The sequence below is a fragment of the Oncorhynchus tshawytscha genome, linkage group LG12, assembly GCF_018296145.1.
Source record: "Oncorhynchus tshawytscha isolate Ot180627B linkage group LG12, Otsh_v2.0, whole genome shotgun sequence".
In the NCBI taxonomy this organism is placed as follows: domain Eukaryota; kingdom Metazoa; phylum Chordata; class Actinopteri; order Salmoniformes; family Salmonidae; genus Oncorhynchus; species Oncorhynchus tshawytscha.
The window spans coordinates 29029349-29053571 of NC_056440.1; the positions used below are offsets into that span (position 1 = coordinate 29029349).

Genomic DNA, 24223 nt, shown 5'->3' on the forward strand with positions numbered 1-24223 from the left:
CAAGAGTCTACAGTTCCCTGAGGGAGGACTTCATCAATGCAACATAAATGTTTTACTGGGTCTACCTACGTGCAGATTGTATGGCACCTAGCGTTACTGTTTAACATGCACCATTGATGTTTCTCACAGTGCCAGTCAGCCAGCACATAACATGAAATCACTGCAGCCTTGACCCGTGGTGCACCTCAAGGTCTCTTCCTCTCCATTCATTACTGGGAACAAAAACCACAGAGAGGCATTATTAATGCATACACAGCATTAGCAGTACACTCTAGCCGTGACTCCTTTGGTTGTGTGTTTTCCTCCTACAACTCAGAGCTCTCTCTCGCTCTCTAAACAGAAATGGATTTGCTTGGTGTGTTAGTTTACTGAGTGAACACACACTTGATCAATTTAGGTCATGTATGTACTGATCCTGTATTGTGCCTTATTAGATTGGGAAGCTGGTAATGGACAGACAGCTGTGTCATGACTGTGTCCCTGTGACCCTCTGGTCGACAGGTGACATTTCTGGGTCACATTGGGAACTAGGTGACGGCACCTAGCAGTTTCAAGAGCCAAGATACATGGGGAAGAAAGGCAGCAATCTCTTTGTTCAGACCAGAACCATTACATGCTGACCACACTGCTCACGTTGCAAAACATTTTTGCACATACATGTTATTCAATCATTGCACCCACACTGCTCTGGCGTGTCAACGAGCGTCTGCGTAGCCAGGCGCTAAAATAGGACTTGGTTCTATTTGTGACGCTTAATGCGCTACAAGTCCCGTACTCTCCCGTTACCTCATTGGTTTTTAGGAGCATATACCCACGTATATAAGATGAACTGAGTGAACTACACTCCAGTTGGTAGTGGTAATGCACCTTAAATTTGGTTGCCAACCGCTGTATAAAGTCCAAAGAAAAAGAAGCCTGAAGGAGGAGAGATTGCTAGAAAACAAACTTTTACCCTTTCATCTGTGGATTAATTGCCGGAGTAGAGGACCTTGTGCATTTCAGGTAAAATAACAACCCATGTTTATATCCAAGAACAAGGCAGTTAACCCACTGTTCCTAGGCCGTCATTGAAAATAAGAATGTGTTATTAACTGACTTGCCTAGTTAAATAAAGGTATACATTTTTTTTTTTTATCAGCAAAATCGGCGCACAAAAATACCAATTTCCGATAATTATGAAAACTTGAAATCGACCCTAATTAATCGGCCATTCCGATTAATCGGTCGACCTCTAGTTCAAAGTTCGTTTTGATATTTCAACCTGCGTGTCCTGATCGCGTCTGATGTGGGTGGACAAAATCAACATGCGCACGATGGCGCACACCAGTCTGGTCAGCGTGTTAGTGCTAATCTGTGTTGCACCATCTCAGCTGGTGGTAGGGCTGTTCAGGTGGAGGGGCTGGAGGAGGGGGCTTAATTTACTGTTTGATGGGGATGTGTGTTGCTAGCATTGTCATGGGAGTTAGGCTAGTTGTTATTGTGTGTGTGTGTGTTAGCACTGTAGCCTACAGTCACTGTTTGATGGCCTGATTTGGGTTCCATTATATTGCTGGCAGGGGTTGCTTTCAGAGACACAACACGAGCACCAACTGCTTGTGGCTTATCACAAACCATCTGCACCAGCCTCACTTTATTTAAAAAAATTGATTTAACCTTTATTTAACCAGGTAGGCCAGTTGAGAACAAGTTTTCATTTATAACTGCGACCTGGCTTTAACCACACACTCACAGAAAAAACACAACACCGACACAGTGGATGGTGTGGCAATGTCATAATGGAGCTGATGTTGGCATTTTATTGATTTCGTAATTTGAAAGGATTTCTATTATGACTGATATCTTCAATCTCCGCCCAGTGAACATGCTCATTAGAACGCAGCTGGAGCTTGGAGTTAACCAGTTAGCCTCTTCTGTTGTTGGATACCTTCACCGCTTATTAGAACACATTGGTTGTTGGTGGAGATGTCCTAGTGAAAGCCCAGTACAGAGATGTTTTAAATCATGTTGTAAGCTCTTCCAGACGTGTGTTAGACAATAGCTCAAATTTAGCCTCCGTAGCCCAACAGAGACTGCAGGCAGGGCTCCTGTGGTAATACCTCTGACATTGGACTGCTACTGTAGTTTTAGCCTTCATATTAGATGTGGCCTCCTGTTGAGGTTCCCTGGTGTGCTTCTGAGAGTTGCTAAAAATATGATTTTCTTTCACAAGAGTTATCAGAATTCTGCTTTTAACAACCACCATGCTGTATGATTCAGTGCAATATGCCTATCACATTATTCAAAATATCAGAATTTGTATTAAAAAAAATAATAATAAAAAAATTAATTTATTGCACAACGCAATAAAAAATTGCGCTACGCATGCCAACATATTAGGCAAGAATTAAGAGCAGGCAAAGTGATTATTTGAAGTGAAAATTATATCAATCGTTTTAACATTGCAACATTTGATGTATTGTACAGTCACCGTGGTTGTCTGAAGAGTAATATAGAGTTCACAGCTGGCGACGCCTCATTGCGATTTGGTTATTCCCCATCATTTGCAACGATGTCAACGAGCGACAAAACCATCTTTCGTTTGCTGTACCTCAAACTGTCTTGATTACCAGCTGAGATAAACTTTTATGAGGTGACTTTACACCTGGCTCAGACTTTGTCTGGGCATTGTCTTAACATCATCCTAAAACCTACTCTGAGCTGTACGTTATTTTAGTCTTAAAACAGGTTTTAACAGGATTCCTAGGACCTTTTCTGAGATGCTTTGTGGATACGGGCCAAGAACTGCATCGATCGGACTAGCTTCTCCGATACTGACCTCCCTGAAGTGCAATATAACCCTACACTATTACTTCCTGTAAGCCCTGCTTGTGGTGTGTGTGTGTGTGTGTGTGTATATATGAGAGAAAGAGAGAAAGATAGCGAGAGAGAACTGAGATAAGGAATGAGTTTGGTATATTTCTGTGATGTATTTCTGTGCTGTGTGTCTGGGTGTGCATGTGTCTGTGAGAATGCATGTCGGTGTGTACAGATAAGAAATAAGCTCAACCTTGTCTACTTTTGAAGGTGAAATGAAATGAGCAGCCTGTGTGCTTCTATGTGTGAACCTATTGGTAGAGAGATGTGTTACGGCCAGAGAGGATGTTGAGTGTCTGTGTATATGGCGGTATGATAACTATGTACATTACTGTTCAAAAGTTTGGGGTCACTTAGAAATGTCCTTGTTTTTGAAAGAAAAGCATTTTTTTGTCCATTTAAAATAACACCAAATTGATCAGAAATACTGTGTAGACGTTGTTAATGTTGTAAATGACTATTGTATCTGGAAACGGCTGATTTTTTATGGAATATCTACATTGGCGTACAGAGGCCCATTATCAGCAACCATCACTCCTGGGATCCAATGGCACGTTGTGTTAGCTAATCCAAGTTTATCATTTTAAAAGGCTAATTGATCATTAGAAAACCCTTTTGCAATTATGTTAGCACAGCTGAAAACTATTATGCTGATTAAAGAAGCAATAAAACTGGCCTTCTTTAGTCTAGTTGAGTATCTGGAGCATCAGCATTTGTGGGTTCGATTACAGGCTCAAAATATCCAGAAACAAATAACTTTCTTCTGAAACTCGTCAGTCTATTCTTGTTCTGAGAAATGAAGGCTCTTCCATGCGAAAAATTGCCAAGAAACTGAAGATCTTGTACAACGTTGTGTACTACTCCCTTCACAGAACAGCGCAAACTGTCTCTAACCAGAATAGAAAGAGGAGTGGGAGGCCCCGATGCACAATTGAGCAAGAGGACATGTAAATGAATGTCTAGTTTGATAAACAGACGCCTCACAAGTCCTCAACTGGCAGCTTCATTAAATAGTACCCACAAAACACCAGTCTCAACTTCAACAGTGAAGAGACTCCGGGATACTGGCCTTCTAGGTCTTGATGTTATGTTAATGGACCAAAAATGTGCTTTTCTTTCAAAAACAAGGACATTTCTAAGTGACCCCAAACTTTTGAATGTGTACCAGGCTTTCCGTTAAGAAAATATGGTGCCAGACATTTGGCCAGCAGCATTTTAATCTACCAGACATTTGATAAATGTACCGGACCCATATGCATAGGCTGCATAACCTGATTAGGGTGTCCATTCACGTTGCTCAAAATGACAGAAATCACATTTAGATTATGGTCATTCATATTAACAGAAAAGGAGAACCGCACACTTTAGGAGTTCAGATGCAATACGTTTTTAATCAACGTTTCGACAACCAAGCAGTCTTCATCAGGATATAATGACAAACACTGCAGGTCACTAGTTTATAGAGTTTTAAAGGACAAACACAGTTGTCTGTATCATGGTCGGCTGTTGCTTGATTCCTACTGGTTGGTTTAGATATATAAATAAAACCTCTATTTTGTCCCTTTGATATATCGGCACCAAACATGTCACCCTCCCTAGGAGAGGGGGTGACCTTGACGATTTATTGTTCAAATGAGAGGCCGACTGGATCTATAATTTAGAGACCCTTGCTCCCTTCGGTCTCAACGTAGACTTTGATCTGAAGCCATTCTTGTGATTATTGTGTTTTTGCTATCCATTGTAAATAATGTTTGTAGGGTTATTTAACCAAAATGTATCTATGATCATATGTTATCCATTCATGCTTTTGAATATTTTATATTTACATCTCTAAATCAACCAATAAGATCAAGTCACCACCGGCCATGTTTACAGACACCTGTGTGTTTCCTTTCAAACTATAGAAACTAGTGACCTGCAGTGTTTGTCAGCTTAGCTGTCAAAACGCTGGTTCTAAATTATTGCATTTGAACTCCTCGTGTGCAGCGCTCCTTTTCAGCACCTCACCTAACCAGGTGTGCGTTTCTTTCACCTCCAAATTCATCTTAACATGCAACTCGGATGCAACGGCGTATGTCGTTCTTACCAAATTCCAATGAGCAATTTGAAGATGTTAGAATACACACGCGACACGTCAATAAGGCTAGGGGAAGCTAAGCTTTCCCTAAAGTAAATTGAATTCAATTGCCAAAATTATATAGCCTAATAATATAATTATATAGACAGCTTGCTTCTGTCTATATAGAAATATATATAATCATTAAAAATAGGCCACTTCACCAGAAAGCATGATTTGGCCAAAGAGGTTCATTAGCTTATTTTTTTATGTATCCTACTGTCGGAAGGGCCGCATTTTGGGCAGAGCACACGGCAAATACAACAGATGATTGTTGACTTATGACTGTAGTGAAAAGATGAGAGGCCCAGCCAGGCATTTTGAAATATTTTTAAATACAATCTCGGAAAAATAGTTTGGAAAACAAATGGCTATTTCTGTAAAGACAAGACAACAAAAATAATCTGATCTGTCTTTTAGTTATCAAAATTCTCAACTTAATTGAGTGAAAAGTAGCCTCTTATTGGCACCAGCAGAGAACATTGGCCATATCTCCGGTGAGTGTGCATAATATATTCACTGTCTTTATCATTGGGTCAGTGCCACCTTTTTTTGTTTTTGGACAATAATTTCTTCCTCCAGGTTGAATGGACATTTACGTCTCCCCTTTTCGTAGGCCTAATAAACTGAACACAAATATAAATGCAACATTTTCAAAGATTTTACTGAGTTACAGTTTATACTGTATGAGGAAACCAGTCAATTGAAATAAATTCATTAGGCCCTAATCTATGGATTTCACATGACTGGGAATACAGATATACATCTGTTGGTCACAGATAATGGGCCTCACAATGTGTCTCAGGATTTCATTACGGTATTTCAGTGCATTCAATTTACCATCAATAAAATGCTATTTTGTTCATTGTCCATAGCTTCTGCCTGCACATACCATAACCCCACCGCCACGATGGGGCACTGTGTTCATACCGTTGATATTGGCAAACCGCTTGCTTACACAATGCCATACACATGGTCTGTGGTTGTGAGGCCGGGTTGGACGTACTGCCAAATTCTTTAAAATGACGTTGGAGGTGGCTTATGTTAGAGAAATTAAAATTCAGTTCTCTGGCAACAGCTCTGGTGACCATTCCTACAGTCAGCATGCCACTTGAATGGCGAATGGGAAGCGAGCTACAATTAGCAGTTGAGAAATAAACATTTTAGCTTTTAAAAAAAATCTTAGCCATTGTTTTTTTCCCCATGCGATTGCCTTTAGAATTGTTGCGCAATGATTAGGCTTATGAAAGCACGTTTCACTCCAGCAGCAACAAATAGCGGTTTCAGCTGTATCAGCAGCTCTCACGCTACATTGACTGGTATTTCAATCAATGAATAGGCTAAACTGCATTATTTCATAATGGGATTTTTCTTCTTCTGACAATTGGCCGATACCAATTTTATTAATCGGCTTTTCCGTTTTTTTTTTACCTGCCAGAAGCCGGCTAATTCAGGCTAATGGAAACTCTGTGTGTACATCTACACTATATATACAAAAGTATGTGGACACCCTTCAAATTCCTGGATACGGCTATTTCAGCCACACCCGTTGCTGGCAGGTCCGTAAAATCAAGCAGACAGCCATGCAATCTCCATAGACAAACATTGGCAGTAGAATGGCCTTACTGAGGAGCTCAGTGACTTTCAACTTGGTATCGCCAAAGGATGCCACCTTTCCAACAAGTCAGTTCGTCAGATTTCTGCCCTGCTAGAGCTGCCCCGGTCAACTGTAAGTGCTGTTATTGTGAAGTGGAAACATATAGGAGCAACAACAGCTCAGCCGCGAAGTGGTAGACCACACAAGCTCACAGAATGGGACCGCCGAGTGCTGAAGTGCGTAGCGCGTTGAAATCGTCTGTCCTTGGCTGCAGCACTCACTACTGTGTTCCAAACTTCCTCTGGAAGTTGCTGCACACTAACCTAAGATCACCATACGCAATGCCAAGCATCGGCTGGAGTGGTATAAAGCTCGCCACCATTGAACTCTGGAGCAGTGGAAACGTGTTCTCTGGAGTGATGAATCACGCTTCACCATATGGCAGTCCGACGGACAAATCTGGGTTTGGCGGATGCAAGGAGAATGCTACCTGTCAACGGTAGTGTTAACTAATAAACACTAGTGCCAACTGCAAAGTTTGGTGGAGGAGGAATAATGGTCTGGGGCTGCTTTTCATGGTTTGGGCTAGGCCCCTTAGTTCCAGTGAACGGAAATCATAATGCTACAGCATACAATGACATTCTCAAAGATGTTGTAATTCCAACTTTGTGGCAACAGTTTGGGGAAGGCCCTTTCCTGTTTCAGCATGACAATGCCCCAATGCACAAAGCGAGGTCCATACAGAAATGGTTTGTCGAGATCGGTGTGGAAGAACTTGAAAGGCCTGCATAGAGCCCTGATTGTGACCCATCGAACACCTTTGTGATGAATTGGAACGCAGAATGCAAGCCAGCCCTAATCACCCAACGTCGGTGCCCGACGTCACTAATGCTCTTGTGGCTGAAAGTCCCTGCAACAATGTTCTAACAGAGTGGAAATCCTTCCCAGAAGAGTGGAGGCTGTTATAGCAGCAAAGGGGGACCAACTCCATATTAATGACCATGATTTTGGAATGAGATGTTTGATGAGCAGGTGTCCACATACCTTTGGTCATGTAGTGTATCTGCTGAAGTAGTACTGGTGGTAGAGCTTACATTTTGAGAGAGACTACTGTGAGAGTTGAATAAGATTAGCTAGCGCATAAACACACACACACACACTCAGCCACACACTCAGCCACACTAGTAATAAATAGGGTCTCAGTACACCCCTGGGGGGTTTGTCAAAGGGCCAGGCTGACTGGGGAGGGGGACAGATGCCCAGGGTATTAGGACCTAAATCTGCTAATAAAGAGCACTCTAACAGTTGGTCCCTCACACACACGCACATGCTCACACACACACACACATCCTGTAATCCTGTAATCCTGTAAACTTCCTGTCAAACCCCACCAACTAGGAGCCCTACTCTTTGCTGTGTGTATGTGTGTGTGTGTAGTAGCACAATCTACCAGCATGTATGTGTATATATTTTCTTTGCATCATTTTCCCTCTTCCTCTTAAGCATAAAAATATGAATATTTAAAAGTACTTCAAACAAGCAGTCATTAAATATTAAAAATGTTCGAACACAAGAAAAGCTTTTATCATAGCTCCGCTCTGTTCTCCTTCTGTCTCTCTAGTCTCGCTCTCTCTTTCTTTCTCTCATTCTCACACACACATGCAGAGACACACACAAAATCCACCCTGGGGTAAGAATGACAAACCTTTCTTGTCAATCCACACATGTTCTGTATCATGAGCACATTGTAGCTGAAAACAGAGGAGCCAAAGAGGCAGGAAGGAAGGTTCAATAATTTAGGTTGTTTTATTTTCACACTAAACAGAGTTTGAGAAACGTTGGTTGTCATTTCTTACAAGACGCCTTGCGTTAGTCAGGTTAGACGCTGTATTGTAGTTAAAGTGTCTTTGGTAACAGTGGTGTTTATCCTCAATTTGGCCTCTATATATAGGGAGAAAGCAAGGCTAGGCGAGGCAGTAAGGTGATTAAGCATGCTCTTTTGCCTCTCCTTTGTGACTGTGTAATATGTTTGAAAGGCAAAGCTGTGGAGCCTCACAGATGCTCTCTCCTTGCTTCTCCTCTCTGAGAGCTGAAGTGTGTGCTAATCGCTTGAGCTGCAGCTCTAAGTGGTTGCTGATGTGTTTTCAGAAAATATCCAGTTAAGTGTGAATAGAAATGTGTCGTAATAGTAAATGCTCTCTCTCTCTCCTTATTCTCCAACTTCTCCCTGCTAGTGGCATAACCGACCTGTTGAGCAGCGAAGGCTCATATGTGTGTGTGTTCAAGCGTCTGTGTGTGCATGTGTGGCCTACATGGTGTTTTTTGACTGCTGAGATTAATGGCAGAGAGATAATTATTTTAAGGCGGTGTGGGGCATCGATTCTCTCATCTTTCACCGTCGCTATTTGAGTTTTGAATTTATGCACATGCTTGTTTTTGCAATATTTGAATGCACTCTGAAAGGTATAGCTTTTTAAATACTTATATGTAGGGCAGGAGGGGGGTTAAATAAAATAAATAAAGCAGATGTCAATTATTTTATTTTTTTGTTGTCTCTTGTTGGTTCTCTCTCATTGCTTGGCTCTCAGAGGGGAATGAAAGAGCAGTTATATGGTAAATCTAATCAAAGAGAAAAGTGCTTTTAAATGTCTGTTGTTCCCTGGGGCAGAAGGTCTCCGAGCCCGTCTCTCTGCTCCTACGGGCAAGCAGCCCAAACTCAGCCTCAGCCGCCACCAGATGCAATTAATATCGAGCGGCGGGCACACTGGCCCTCGTTCCCATCCTATAATAACAGTGTTAGAACAAAGGTTAATGCTTTGAATCTAATCTCTGTCCTCATATGTTTCAATGGAGTTGTGATGCAGGCTCGGGGGAAGCAGAGAGAGGGGGACGAGGGCAGAGAGAGATTGGTAATAAACAGCGGCTTGGACGGAAGTGAAATTAATTACGGGTCTCCATAAATTCAATGTCATGTCTCATTTTCCCTAATCCCCTCCCCTTTTCCCCTTCCCTGCTGGTGCTTGCGGAGAGGCTGGAGAGAGGCTGGAGAGAGGCTTGAGCACACTAATGAAAACACCTCTTAGATGCTAATCACAAATTATCCTCCGTGTCACTTTTGGAAGCTGCTAGCTACTGCAGTCAGAGTATCCTCAGTGGAAAGGGAGTAGCCCAGACTGGCTGCAGGTTAGCCTCTTAGAATTACATATCCAGTGCCTTCAGAAAGTATTCATAAAACAAGATGGCGCCGACAGAGATGGTCACCTCACTTCAAATCCTTAGGAAACTATGCAGTAATTCGTTTTTTAAAGTATTAATTCTTACATTGTTAGCCCAGAAAATCTTAAGTGTTATTACATACAGCCAGGAAGAACTATTGGATATAAGAGCGACGTCAACTTACCAACATTACGACCAGAAATACGACTTTACCGAAGCGGATCCTTTGTTCGGACCTCCACTCTGGACATTGGATCTAATCCCAGAGGCTGTCCCAAAACAACGTTGTCGCCGCAGGAGAGGCAGACGACGCGGCCTAGAAGGCGAGCACAACACCCACCGCTTCCGAGTGTATTAGTCGCAAATGTCCAGTCTCTAGACAACAAGGTGGATGAAATTAGGGCACAAGTTGCCTTCCAGAGAGACATCAGAGGTTGTAACATTCTCTGTTTCACAGAAACATGGCTCACTCGGGATATGTTGTCAGAGTCAGTACAGCCACCGGGTTCTTCATGCGTCGCGCCGACAGAAACAAACATCTCTCTGGTAAGAAGAAGGGCGGGGGTGTATGCCTCATGATTATCGACTCATGGTGTAACAATAACAACATACAGGAACTCAAGTCCTTTTGTTCACCTGATCTAGAATCAATCAAATGCTCCCAAGAGAAATCTCTTTGATTATAGTCACAGCCGTGTATATCCCCCCAAGCAGATAGCTTGACAGCCCTGAAAGAAATTCACTGGACTCTGTGTAAACTGGAAACCATATATCCTGAGGTTGCATTTATTGGCTAAATTCTACCAACACATTGACCCTAGTACCCACTCGAGCAAAACACTAGACCACTGCTACTCTAAATTCTGCGATGCATACAAGGCCCTCCCCCGCCCTCCCTTCGGGAAATCCGACCACAACTCCATCTTGCCAGTACCGTCCTATGGGCAGAAACTCAAACATAATGTACCCATGACTAGAATCATTGGTCATTGGTCTGACCAATCGGAATCCACGCTTCAAGATTGTTTTGATCACGTGGACTGGAAAATGTTTCCCGGGAAGCCTCAGACAATAACATTGATTTATACGCCGACTCGGTGAGTGAATTTATTAGGAAGTGCATTGGAGATGTTGTACCCACTGTGACTACTAAAACCTACCCCAACCAGAAACCTTGTATAGACGGCGGCATTCGCACAAAACTGAAAGCGTGACCCACCGCATTCAACCATGGAAAGAGGTAGGGGAATATGGCTGAATATAAACAGTGTAGTTATTCCCTCTGCAAGGCAATCAAACAAGGGAAATGTCAGTATAGGGACAAAATGGAGTCGCAATTGAACGGCCCAGACACAAGACGTATATGGCAGTGTCTACAGGCAATTAAGGACTACAAAAAGAAAACCAGTCACGTCACGGACATCAACTTTTGCTTCCACACAAACTAAACACCTTCTTTGCCCGCTTTGAGGATAATACAGTGCCACCGACGCGGCCCTCTACCAATGACTGCGGGCCCCCCCTCTCTGTGGCCGAAGTGAGTAAAACATTTAAACGCGTTAACCCTCGCAAGGCTGCTGGCCCAGACGGCATCCCTAGCCGCGTTCTCAGAGCATGCGCAGACCAGCTGGCTGTTGTGTTTACGAACATATTCATTCGCTCCCTATCCTAGTCTGCTGTCTCCACATGCTTCAAGATGGATACCATTGTTCCTGTACCCAAGAAGGCAAAGATAACTGAACTAACTGCACTCACTTCTATCATCATGAAGTGCTTTTAGTGAATAGTCAAGGATCATATCACCTCCACCTTACCTGCCACCCTAGACCTACTTCAGTTTGCATACCGCCCCAACAGGTCCCAAGACGATGCAATCGCCATGACACTTCCCACTGCCCTAACCCATCTGGACAAGAGGAATATATAAGAATGCTGTTCATTGACTACAGCTCAGCATTCAACACCATAGTACCCTCCAAGCACATCATTAAGTTTACGGCCCTGGGTCTCAACCCCGCCCTGTGCAATTGGGTCCTGGACTTTTTAACGGGCCGCCCCCAGGTGGTGAAGGTAGGAAACAATATCTCCACTTTGCTGACCCTCAACACAGGGGCCCCACAAGTGTGTGTGCTTAGCCCCCTCATGTACTCCCTGTTCACCCATGACTGCGTGGCCATGCACGCCTCCAACTCAATCATCAAGTTTGCAGATGACACAACAGTAGTGGGCTTGATTACCAACAATGACGAGACAGTCTACAGAGAGGAGGTGAGGGCACTTGGAGTGTGGTGTCAGGAAAACAACCTCTCACTCAACGTCAACAAAACAAAGGAGATGATTGTGGACTTCAGGAAACAACAGAGGGAGCACCCCCCTATCCACATCGACGGGACAGCAGTGGAGAAGGTGGAAAGTTTTAAGTTCCTCTGTGTACACAGCACGGACAAACTGAAATGGTCCACCCTCACAGACAGAGTGGTGAAGAAGGTGCGATAGCGCCTCTTCAAACTCAGTAGGCTGAAGATATTTGGCTTGTCACCAAAAACACTCAAACTTTTACAGGTGCACAAACGAGAGCATCCTGTCGGGCTGTATCACTGCCTGATACGGCAACTGCACCGCCCTCATCCGCAAGGCTCTCCAGAGGGTGGTGCGGTCTGCACAACGCATCACCGGGGGCAAACTACCTGCCCTCAAGACACCTACAGCACCCAATGTCACAGGAAGGCCTAAAGATCATTAGAGGTCAATAACCACCCGAGCCACTGCCTGTTCACCCCGCTATCATCTGGAAGGTGAGGTCAGTACAGGTGCATCAAAGCTGGGACCGAGAGACTGAAAAACAGCTTCTATTTCAAGGCCATCAGACTATTAAACAGCCATCACTAACATAGAGAGGCTGCTGCCAACATACAGACCGAAATCACTGGCCACTTTAATAAATGGATTTAATAAAGGTATCACTAGTCACTTTAAATAATGCCACTATAATGTTTACATACACTACATTACTCATCTCATATGTGTATACTGTATTTCACACCATCTATTACATCTTGCCTATGCCGCACGACCATCCATATATTTATATGGACATATTCTTATTCCATCTCTTTAAGGTAGTTGTATAAGGTAGTTGTTGCGAATTTGTTAGATTACTTGTTAGATATTACTGCATATTACCTTCGGAACTAGAAGCACAAGCATTTCGCTACACTCACATTAACATCTGCTAACCATGTGTATGTGACAAATAACATTTGATTTGATACCCCTTGACTTATTCCACATTTTGTTGTGTTACCGCCTGAATTCAAAATTGCTTTAAAAAATTATCTACACACAATACCCCATAAAGTGAAGAAAGTGAAAACATGTTTTTAGAAATATTTGCTAATTTATTGAAAATGAAATGCTCATAATTTACACTACTGTTCAAAAGTTTGGGGTCACTTAGAAATGTTCTTGTTTTTGAAAGAAAATCTATTTTTTTGTCCATTCAAACAACATCAAATTGATCAGAAATACAATGTAGACATTGTTAATGTTGTAAATGACTATTGTAGCTGGAAACGGCTGATTTTTTAATGGAATATCTACATAGGCGTACAGAGACCCATTATCAGCAACCATCACACCGTGCTTCACGTTAAGCGATGGTGTTAGATGGGCTATGAGCTGTGCCTGGTGTTCTCCAGACACAGAGCTTTGCATTCAGGCTAAAGAACAACATTTTGTTCTCATCAGACCACAGAATATTTTGCCTTATGCACCATCTTTCATGTGCCTTTTTGCAAACTCCAGGCTTGCTGTCATGTGACTTTGTCTCAGGAGTGGCTTCCGTCTGGCCACTCTCCCATAAAGCCCAGATTGGTGAAGTGCTGTAGAAACTTCCTTCTGGCAGGTTTTCCCATCTCTGTAGTTCTGTCAGAATGGTCATTGGGTTCTTGGTGTTCTCCCTGACCAAGGTCCTTCTTGCCCATTTGCTCAGTTTGGTCGGAAGGCCAGCTCTAGGCAGAGTCTGGGTAGTTCCATATTTTTTCAATTTCGCAATGATGGAGACCACTGTGCGCTTGGAAACTTTTAACACTCTAGGAATTGTTTTATACCCTTCCCCCGATATACAGTACCAGTCAAAAGTTGTATTTATTTTTTACTATTTTCTACAATTTTACTCAATTCTACAATTCCGTCCATATATATCCAAAATGTCCATTTATTTGGCGCGTTTGATCCAGAAAAACACTGGTTCCAATTTGCGCAACATGACTACAAAATATCTCAAAAGTTAGCTGTAAACTTTGCCAAAACATTTCAAACTAATTTTGTAATACAGCTTTAGGTATTTTTTAAAGTAAATAATTGATAAAATTGAAGACGGGATGATCTGTGTTCAATACAGGAAGAAAACAATCTGACGCATGCTTTCTGGTCATGCGCCTCTATCAAACAGTACACATGAAGTGACTCTCGTTCAAGATGGCCGTACTTCTCCTTTACACAAAGGAATAACCTCAACCAATTTCTAAAGACTGGTGACATCCAGTGGAAGCGGTAGGAACTGCAAGCAAGTCCCTTAGAAATCTGGATTCCCAATGAAACCCGTTGAAAAGAGTGACCTCAAAAAATAAAAAATCTGAATGGTTTGTCCTTGGGGTTTCGCCTGCTACATAAGTTTTGTTATACTCACAGACATGATTCAAACAGTTTTAGAAACTTCCAGGTGCCACCAGAGACTCTGGGTTCGAGCCCAGGCTCTGTCGCAGCCGGCCGCGATCTGGAGGCCCATGGGGCGGTGCACAATTGGCCCAGCATCGTCCGGGTCAGGGAGGGTTTGGCCGGCAGGCATATCCTTGACTCATCGTGCACTAGTGAGTCCTGTGGCAGGCCGGGTGCAATGCGCGCTGACCAGGTTGCTAGGTGTACGGTGTTTCCTCCGACACATTGGTGCGGCTGGCTTCTGGGTTGGATGCGTGCTGTGTTAAGAAGCGGTGCGGCTTGTTTTTTCATAGTTTTGATGTCTTCACAATTGTTCTACAATGTAGAAAATAGTCAAAAATAATGAAAAACCCTTGAATAAGTAAGTGTGTCCAAACTTGTAACTGGTACTGTGTGCCTCATCACAATTCTATCTTGGAGATCTACAGACAGTTCTTTGGACTTCCTGATATAGTTTCTGCTCTGACATGCACTGTCAACTGTGGGGCTATAGACAGGTGTGTTTCTTTTAAGATCATGGCCAAACAATTGAATTAGCCACAGGTGGACTCCAATCAAGTTGTAGTGAGGATGATCAAAGGAAATCGGATGCTCCTGAGCTCAATTTGGAGTGTCATAGCAAAGAGGTGTGAATATTTAGGTAAATGAGATATTTCTGTATTTAATTTTCAATACATTTGCAAACATTTCCAAAAACATGTTTACACTTTGTCATAATGGGGTATTGTGTGTAGATGGGTGAGAAACATTTCACTTTGTCATAATGGGGTATTGTGTGTAGATGGGTGAGGGAAAAAAGAAGATTTTTTGAACTCACGCTGTAACACAACAAAATGTGGAATAAGTCAATGGGTATGAATACTTTCTGAAGCACTGTACATACATATATTACACATAGCCTCTTAGAAAATTCACAAATCAACCTGATTGGAGGTACACAACACATACCAGAGTTTTTACAGTGTTATTAGCGATTGAGTTTTCTGAGTATTTTCCATTAGACATAAAATATGTCAGATTGACTAAGTTTGTAGGTGCAACAGTTTTTTATTAAATTTAAAATGTAACATGCACATTTACATACTTTAAGAACCAATGATGTACCAATCCCTCAGCCATAGTTATAACAGGCAATATCTGCTCTGCTCCATTCAGAATCACTAGAAGCTGCAGACAAGGCGATCCAATTTCCGCTTTGCTATTCTTATTGTCCATGGAACCCCTGGCCCAGGCAATCCATCAATCATCAAAGGATATAACACTCATTTCTGATCACTTCATCTCATTTTACGCAGACAATATTTTACTATATCTAGACAATGTATCTCAATCGCTCCCAAACATATTGAAGGTCATAGATAAATTAATCTGATAAATGAAAATGACAAAATGAATCGAACCAAATCAGCCCCACTGCCGCTCAAGACCCCGATGGAGGACATCTCTACTTATGGAATCCCAATCCTTTACCATTTAAATATTTGGGAGAAGATATATTTCCGTCCCAAGATAAAACCATTGCCAGAAACTCTTAACAGCACGCTCAAAATCAATTCAACCCGACTTCAGTACATGGAATAATATCCCGGTTGCTTTAACCGACAGAATATCTACTGTCAAAATGTATGTATTGCCACGGCAAAATTTCTGTAGTTCAGTGATTCCCGTGGCTCTCCCTTCTGGCTATTGGAGTAAAATTCATTGTGCGGTTTCAAAATGAATATAGATCAAATTAACACATTTATAGAGGGAAAGACGTAAGAGGACTATCCATACCAAACTTTAAATTGTATTTCCAGGCAATATTTCACCCCATCCTAAATGTATATGTTTGTCCTGTACAACCACGGTCCTTCCACATGGTGCTGAAATTCATAATTTTAATAAAGACTTTGATTGATTACAACCACCAACTTTTCTTTCCGAATTTGTGTTGCTCAACTCAGCTCGAATACACTTGTTCCAATTGGACCTCAGCTTGTGTAGTACGTCAAGGCCAGTACGTCTCCAGTTGAGCAAGTTGTACAGAACAAATATAGGTACTGTTGAGAATTTTCAGAATTGACATTTTTCAAGTATCGACTGATGGTGACTCAATGTTGTTGCTAGCAAATCACACGAGCAATTATCAAAACTCAACTCTGTCTCGAAATAAGAGAACGGAGTTGAGCATTCCTCAGCTATTCAGAAGGGAACACTTTAGTGTAACTTTTGCATTGTTTATATCATCCCAGATCTGCGGGTGTATTTAATGATTTGGCTGGAGTAGGCTGTGAGCTGGGCTGCAGTGCTTACTCAGGGCATGGAGCTGAGCTGAGCAGAGCTGGGTTCTGTTCAGTTTTGTACTAGGATTCGTCTCAGAACAGCCTTGGGACACAAACATAGATGGAGACAGACAGGCAGGCCAGGAAACAGCTCTGTCTCTACAAGCTACACATAGATAGGGGAGAGGCTGCTGTCATTGGAACCTATTGGTGAAATATTGGTTCTCTTTATTATACTATTGGTTTTGGGTAATGGACATTGTATTTGTTTTGCCCCCCCACACACACATACACACAAAATCCATTTCTTAAATGTTCCCAAACATTGTAGAGTGTCAGTATCAGATATGGCTGTGGCCACATGATCTGTGCCTTTCACTGCTGTTAAATCACACTTCAACCACCATGTGACTGACTGGCTATCTGAGAGCAGTGGGAACAAACTGGTGGAAGAGGAGGAATTCTACTCGAGGACTCCACACTATTGAAAGGCCCAGATGTCGACAAATAGGCCATGGCAGATTCAGGGTGGTAGTACACGTACTGTATGTCATTATAGCAAAACTGTGAGAAATAACATGGAGAGTCTGGATTATTTATGGCTATCCTTTTATGATGCTATAAAGTAACTCCATTATGTAGACTAGCTCTCTCTCCCTCTCTAAGCTCTTTCAACGGAATCTAATAGAAATCCCTTTACTCTGCACTTGTGCGCAGACGATACCCACTGCAAAGCAAAACCATTTGTGTGAATAGAAAACAATGGCATGCTCTTGAGAAATGCAACCGATGAGTGTGAACTGTATCATGTGCATTTATGTAAAATTTATAATCCAATTAACAAGTACAGGAAACACAGTCATTGCTCTATTATGGGAATACAAAGGAGAGCGGTGCCATGTCCTCTGAAAACTGCTCATGTGAAAAAAAAATGCAAGTGGCGTTAAATCAGTGTCTGATAATGTGTTTGTTTGCAGCCCCATGCTGTGAAGCTAGACTGCAGTAGTGACTTCTCACTCTCAATTCAATTTCAATTTCAAATCAAATCAAATTTTATTTGTCACATACACAAGGTTAGCAGATGTTAATGCGAGTGTAGCGAAATGCTTGTGCTTCTAGTTCCGACAGTGCAGTAATAACCAACAAGTAATCTAACTAACAATTCCAAAACTACTGTCTTATACACAGTGTAGGGGGATAAAGAATATGTACATAAGGATATATGAATGAGTGATGGTACAGAGGAGCATAGGCAAGATACAGTAGATGGTATCGAGTACAGTATATACATATGAGATGAGTATGTAAACAAAGTGGCATAGTTAAAGTGGCTAGTGATACATGTATTACATAAGGATGCAGTCGATGATATAGAGTACAGTATATACGTATGCATATGAGATGAATAATGTAGGGTAAGTAACATTATATAAGGTAGCATTGTTTAAAGTGGCTAGTGATATATTTACATCATTTCCCATCAATTCCCATTATTAAAGTGGCTGGAGTTGAGTCAGTGTCAGTGTCAGTGTGTTGGCAGCAGCCACTCAATGTTAGTGGTGGCTGTTTAACAGTCTGATGGCCTTGAGATAGAAGCTGTTTTTCAGTCTCTCGGTCCCAGCTTTGATGCACCTGTACTGACCTCGCCTTCTGGATGATAGCGGGGTGAACAGGCAGTGGCTCGGGTGGTTGATGTCCTTGATGATCTTTATGGCCTTCCTGTAACATCGGGTGGTGTAGGTGTCCTGGAGGGCAGGTAGTTTGCCCCGGTGATGCGTTGTGCAGACCTCACTACCCTCTGGAGAGCCTTACGGTTGAGGGCGGAGCAGTTGCCGTACCAGGCGGTGATACAGCCCGCCAGGATGCTCTCGATTGTGCATCTGTAGAAGTTTGTGAGTGCTTTTGGTGACAAGCCGAATTTCTTCAGCCTAGTGAGGTTGAAGAGGCGCTGCTGCGCCTTCTTCACGATGCTGTCTGTGTGAGTGGACCAATTCAGTTTGTCTGTGATGTGTATGCCGAGGAACTTAAAACTTGCTACCCTCTCCACTACTGTTCCATCGATGTGGATAGGGGTGTGTACCCTCTGCTGTTTCCTGAAGTCCACAATCATCTCCTTAGTTTTGTTGACGTTGAGTGTGAGGTTATTTTCCTGACACCACACTCCGAGGGCCCTCACCTCCTCCCTGTAGGCCGTCTCGTCGTTGTTGGTAATCAAGCCTACCACTGTTGTGTCGTCCGCAAACTTGATGATTGAGTTGGAGGCGTGCGTGGCCACGCAGTCGTGGGTGAACAGGGAGTACAGGAGAGGGCTCAGAACGCACCCTTGTGGGGCCCCAGTGTTGAGGATCAGCGGGGAGGAGATGTTGTTGCCTACCCTCACCACCTGGGGGCGGCCCGTCAGGAAGTCCAGTACCCAGTTGCACAGGGCGGGGTCGAGACCCAGGGTCTCGAGCTTGATGACGAGCTTGGAGGGTACTATGGTGTTGAATGCCGAGCTGTAGTCGATGAACAGCATTCTCACATAGGTATTCCTCTTGTCCAGATGGGTTAGGGCAGTGTGCAATGTGGTTGAGATTGCATCGTCTGTGGACCTATTTGGGCGGTAAGCAAATTGCAGTGGGTCTAGGGTGTCAGGTAGGGTGGAGGTGATATGGTCCTTGACTAGTCTCTCAAAGCACTTCATGATGACGGAAGTGAGTGCTACGGGGCGGTAGTCGTTTAGCTCAGTTACCTTAGCTTTCTTGGGAACAGGAACAATGGTGGCCCTCTTGAAGCATGTGGGAACAGCAGACTGGTATAGCGATTGATTGAATATGTCCGTAAACACACAGGCCAGCTGGTCTGCGCATGCTCTGAGGGCGCGGCTGGGGATGCCGTCTGGGCCTGCAGCCTTGCGAGGGTTAACACGTTTAAATGTCTTACTCACCTCGGCTGCAGTGAAGGAGAGACCGCATGTTTTCGTTGCAGGCCGTGTCAGTGGCACTGTATTGTCCTCAAAGCAGGCAAAAAGTTATTTAGTCTGCCTGGGAGCAAGACATCCTGGTCCGTGACTGGGCTGGATTTCTTCCTGTAGTCCGTGATTGACTGTAGACCCTGCCACATGCCTCTTGTGTCTGAGCCGTTGAATTGAGATTCTACTTTGTCTCTGTACTGACGCTTAGCTTGTTTGATAGCCTTGCGGAGGGAATAGCTGCACTGTTTGTATTCGGTCATGTTGCCAGACACCTTGCCCTGATTAAAAGCAGTGGTTCGCGCTTTGTTTCACGCGAATGCTGCCATCAATCCACGGTTTCTGGTGAGGGAATGTTTTAATCGTTGCTATGGGAACGACATCTTCAACGCACGTTCTAATGAACTCGCACACCGAATCAGCGTATTCGTCAATATTGTTATCTGACGCAATACGAAACATCTCCCAGTCCACGTGATGGAAGCAGTCTTGGAGTGTGGAGTCAGCTTGGTCAGACCAGCGTTGGACAGACCTCAGCGTGGGAGCCTCTTGTTTTAGTTTCTGTCTGTAGGCAGGGATCAACAAAATGGAGTCGTGGTCAGCTTTTCCGAAAGGGGGGCGGGGCAGGGCCTTATATGCGTTGCGGAAGTTAGAGTAACAATGATCCAAGGTCTTTCCACCCCTGGTTGCGCAATCGATATGCTGATAAAATTTAGAGAGTCTTGTTTTCAGATTAGCCTTGTTAAAATCCCCAGCTACAATGAATGCAGCCTCCGGATATATGGTTTCCAGTTTGCAGAGAGTTAAATAAAGTTCATTCAGAGCCATCGATGTGTCTGCTTGGGGGGGGGGATATATACGGCTGTGATTATAATCGAAGAGAATTCTCTCGGTAGATAATGCGGTCTACATTTGATTGTGAGGAATTCTAAATCAGGTGAACAGAAGGATTTGAGTTCCTGTATGTTTCTTTCATCACACCATGTCACGTTAGTCATAAGGCATACGCTTTATTGACATAGGAAACACATGTTTACAATGCCAAAGCAAGTAAACAGATAAATAAACAATACAAAATATACAGTAAACATTACACTCACAAAAGTTCCAAAAAGAATAAAGACATTTCAAATGTCATATTATGTCTATATACAGTGTTGTAATGATGTGCAAATAGTTAAAGTACAAAAGGGAAAATAAATCAACATAAATATAGGTTGTATTTACAACGGTTTTTGTTCTTCGCTGGTTGTCCTTTTCTTGTGGCAACAGGTCACATTTCTTGCTGCTGTGATTGCATACTGTGGTATTTCTTCCAATAGCTATGGGATTTTATCAAAATTGGATTTAAAAAAAAATTATTTGTGGGTCTGTGTAATCTGAGGGAAATACGTGTCTCTAATAGTCATACATTTGGCAGAAGGTTAGGAAGTGCAGCTCAGTTTCCACCTTTTTGTGGGCAGTGAGCACATAGCCTGTCTTCTCTTGAGAGCCAGGTCTGCCTTTGGCGGCCTTTCTCAATAGCAAGACTATGCTCACTGAGTCTGTACATCGTCAAAGATTTCTTACATTTTGGGTCAGTCACAGTGATCAGGTATTCTGCCACTGTGTACTCTCTGTTTAGTGCCAAATAGCATTCTTGTTTGCTCAGTGTTTTTGTTAATTCTTTCCAATGTGTTAAGTAATTATCTTTTTGTTTTCTCATGATTTGATTGGGTCTAACTCCCTTTCCTTCCCTCTCCCTCTCTCTCTCCTCTCCACAGGCATACTTCCGACAGGGTGTTGCCCTTCAGTACCTTGGTCGCCATGCCGACGCGTTGGCCGCCTTCGCCTCGGGGCTGGCCCAAGACCCCAAGAGCCTGCAGCTACTGGTTGGCATGGTGGAGGCTGCCATGAAGTCCCCACTACGAGGTAACACTTCTGTCTTACTATCTCTCTTTGTTTTCCTCTGTCTTTCTAACGGTCTAAATGTTGCTAATCTTCATCCTCGTTAGTCAATTAATGTGTCAGTGTGACTCTAGCTGTCTTTCAGAGTGACTACTGTATGTCTTTACACTGTATATCTGTATTCACTTGTCTGTCTGTCTGTCTGTCTGTCTGTCTGTCTGTCTGTCTGTCTGTCTGTCTGTCTGTCTGTCTGTCTGTCTGTCTGTCTGTCTGTCTGTCTCAGTGTATGTGTGACTGATTATCGGTCAGGTTGATCAGAAAGATACTTATTTATCATAATAAACATCCAACAACACAGCCCTTGTCTGCCCTTGATGAAGCCTATTTTCCAACTCCAAGTAGCTTAATATCCAGGGCTTTCAGTAAACTCTGGCTTCCCTGCTCCATGATGTGTGAGAGAGATCAGAGAGAGTGGATCCACATGTCTGTCTTCTGTTCTGTTCAGAGAGGAGCCATTGTGTTTTAGGCTGCATGGAGCGCCTCTGTCAATCCCTGTTAGCGAAAGGCTGTATCTGAATACATGGAAAAAACAAGCACTGAGTGAAAAACCCATCTGAGGTACATTGATTACATAAACCTTGTCACTGGAAGCCTAACAGCAAAAGGACTTGAGAGTGGGCCCAACACTAAACACAATGGACCTGACTGGGCCTCTCTCTCAGTAGAATAGGAGAAGCTCTTGGCCCAGGCTTTTTAATCTCTTAATTGTTTACCACGTTTCCCATGGTGCCAGGGAGGGAAGCAGCTAGCAACGGAGGGAGGGAGCCAGTCCAAAGTTTGTTAGGGGAGGCTAGGTCGGGGGATTAAGAGCAATGATCCTCTCAGAGGGGCTCCTGGCATAGGGGGAAGATAATCAGCGTTACGCCAGCAAACAGGGAGGATAATCAGTGTTGTGCAGCCAAAACCCTGTGATAAGGAAAAGGTAGGAAAGCGTTACTTTCTCTCGCTGAAGTCGTAGATGGCGTGTTGCTGCCAGCCTGTCTTATCGTCCGTGTAACACACCCCTCCCAGGATTACCTGGGGATTACCAAATCCACTCATTTCATTTCCCCCTCGCTTGGAGTTTGGTGTCGCTAGGGTCTTACTAAACCTTTGCCCCAGTTAGTTTAATACAGAGTTGAAGTGTAATGAAGAAGACGAACAGAACCATGTGGATACTGATGATATACATCCAACCTGTAGTCAAGTAGCTACTTGTTGTTTTCAGGACAACACATACATCTGTTTAGTCTTCAAATTCACTTGAATGTTTTTCTTTACATGTTTAGTCATTAGGCGTAGCGAGACAGATAAACAGTGAACAAAGCACAGAAATAATGAAAGTAAGAAAACATATTCAAGTCCTTTGTCTTCAAGGAGACAAAAAGTGTGTATGAAATTCCCCTGAAGCACACCATCACCACTGTTTGTGTTTACGTTAGTATAACAATATTACATTCTCACATTGTCACTGTGGCTTTGCCAAACAATTTTCCCCACACGACGCAACACAGACGTTAGTTCCCTCTCTCCTCCTCGTATAGATCTGAAAGATTTTCCATGAGTCCAGAATTCAACTGTACTCTACGCCTTTGTGTTTCCCACAACAAAGAGCTTTCAGAGGAGGGGAAACTGCTCTCAGAACCCTCTATATACCCGGCTCTCTTCTCTGCCGCCTATGATCATTTTCAACTTCAAACTCCTCAGATATCAAGGTTTTGATGCATATTTTTTTCCTGCGGTGAATATCGCTGTGTGAAATGAAATGAGAGAAATCAAGCCCAATCAGTAGTCAGTGTTGAGAGTGAATGGGCTTTGCTCTCTTCTGTTCTGTTTGTCCCGTGAACTTGGGCCGCAGGTAGCCTAGTGTTTAGAGTGTTGGGCCAGTAACCGAAAGGTTGCTAGTTTGAATCCCCGAGCTGATAAGATGAAACATCTGTTGATGTGCGTTTGAGCAATGCACTTAACCCTAATTGCTCCAGTGTCGCCGTTGAAAATGGTTGACCCTGGCCATGACCCCAATCTCCGAGGGAGTCTCAGGGAGAGTTGGGATATGCAAAAAACACATTTCAAATTCACACATGCATATAATACACACTTGTGAAACAGGACAAATATAAGAACCCACAAAATTATTATTATTATTATCTTGGACCAGCTCTGAAGTTCTCTGACTGAGCTCTTAGGGTTGGAGGAGAGACAATGTCACCATAATAAACAATGTCACCATAATGATCATGATGATGAGAAAATATAGTACTTTTAGTATGTTCTTTTTAGTATGTATGGAGATGCAGGAAAACAGACGTAGGGTACAGGAGGAATGTAGCCCTCTCAGCAGTCAGCTCTCTGCCTCTTCACAGTCACAGACCCAAAGAAGAGAATGGCTCGTGAAATGGGAAGGTGAAATGAGTCATGGTTGTATTTAAAGGCAGGGGAAAACAGAATGTACGCTACATGGGTTTGTAATGGTCACCAACCTCCCAGGGCCTCCCCTTTATGAGACCAAGCCTGAGAGCAGGAGAAGGAACTATATATGAATGTACTGTACCTGTTTATGTACATGTGGATGATATTTACTC

The 24223-nt window shown here is 43.1% G+C and overlaps 1 protein-coding gene across 3 annotated transcripts in view; it reads left to right on the forward strand.

Moving 5' to 3' along the window:
* Positions 1-24223, forward strand: part of LOC112264078 (tetratricopeptide repeat protein 28-like) — a 322087-nt gene that overhangs the window by 183153 nt on the left and 114711 nt on the right. For all 3 annotated transcript variants that reach the window (XM_042331570.1, XM_042331571.1, XM_042331572.1), the window contains one exon: positions 21479-21626. In XM_042331570.1, coding sequence (XP_042187504.1) covers positions 21479-21626 — 148 coding nt within the window. The remainder of the gene's footprint in view (positions 1-21478; positions 21627-24223) is intronic.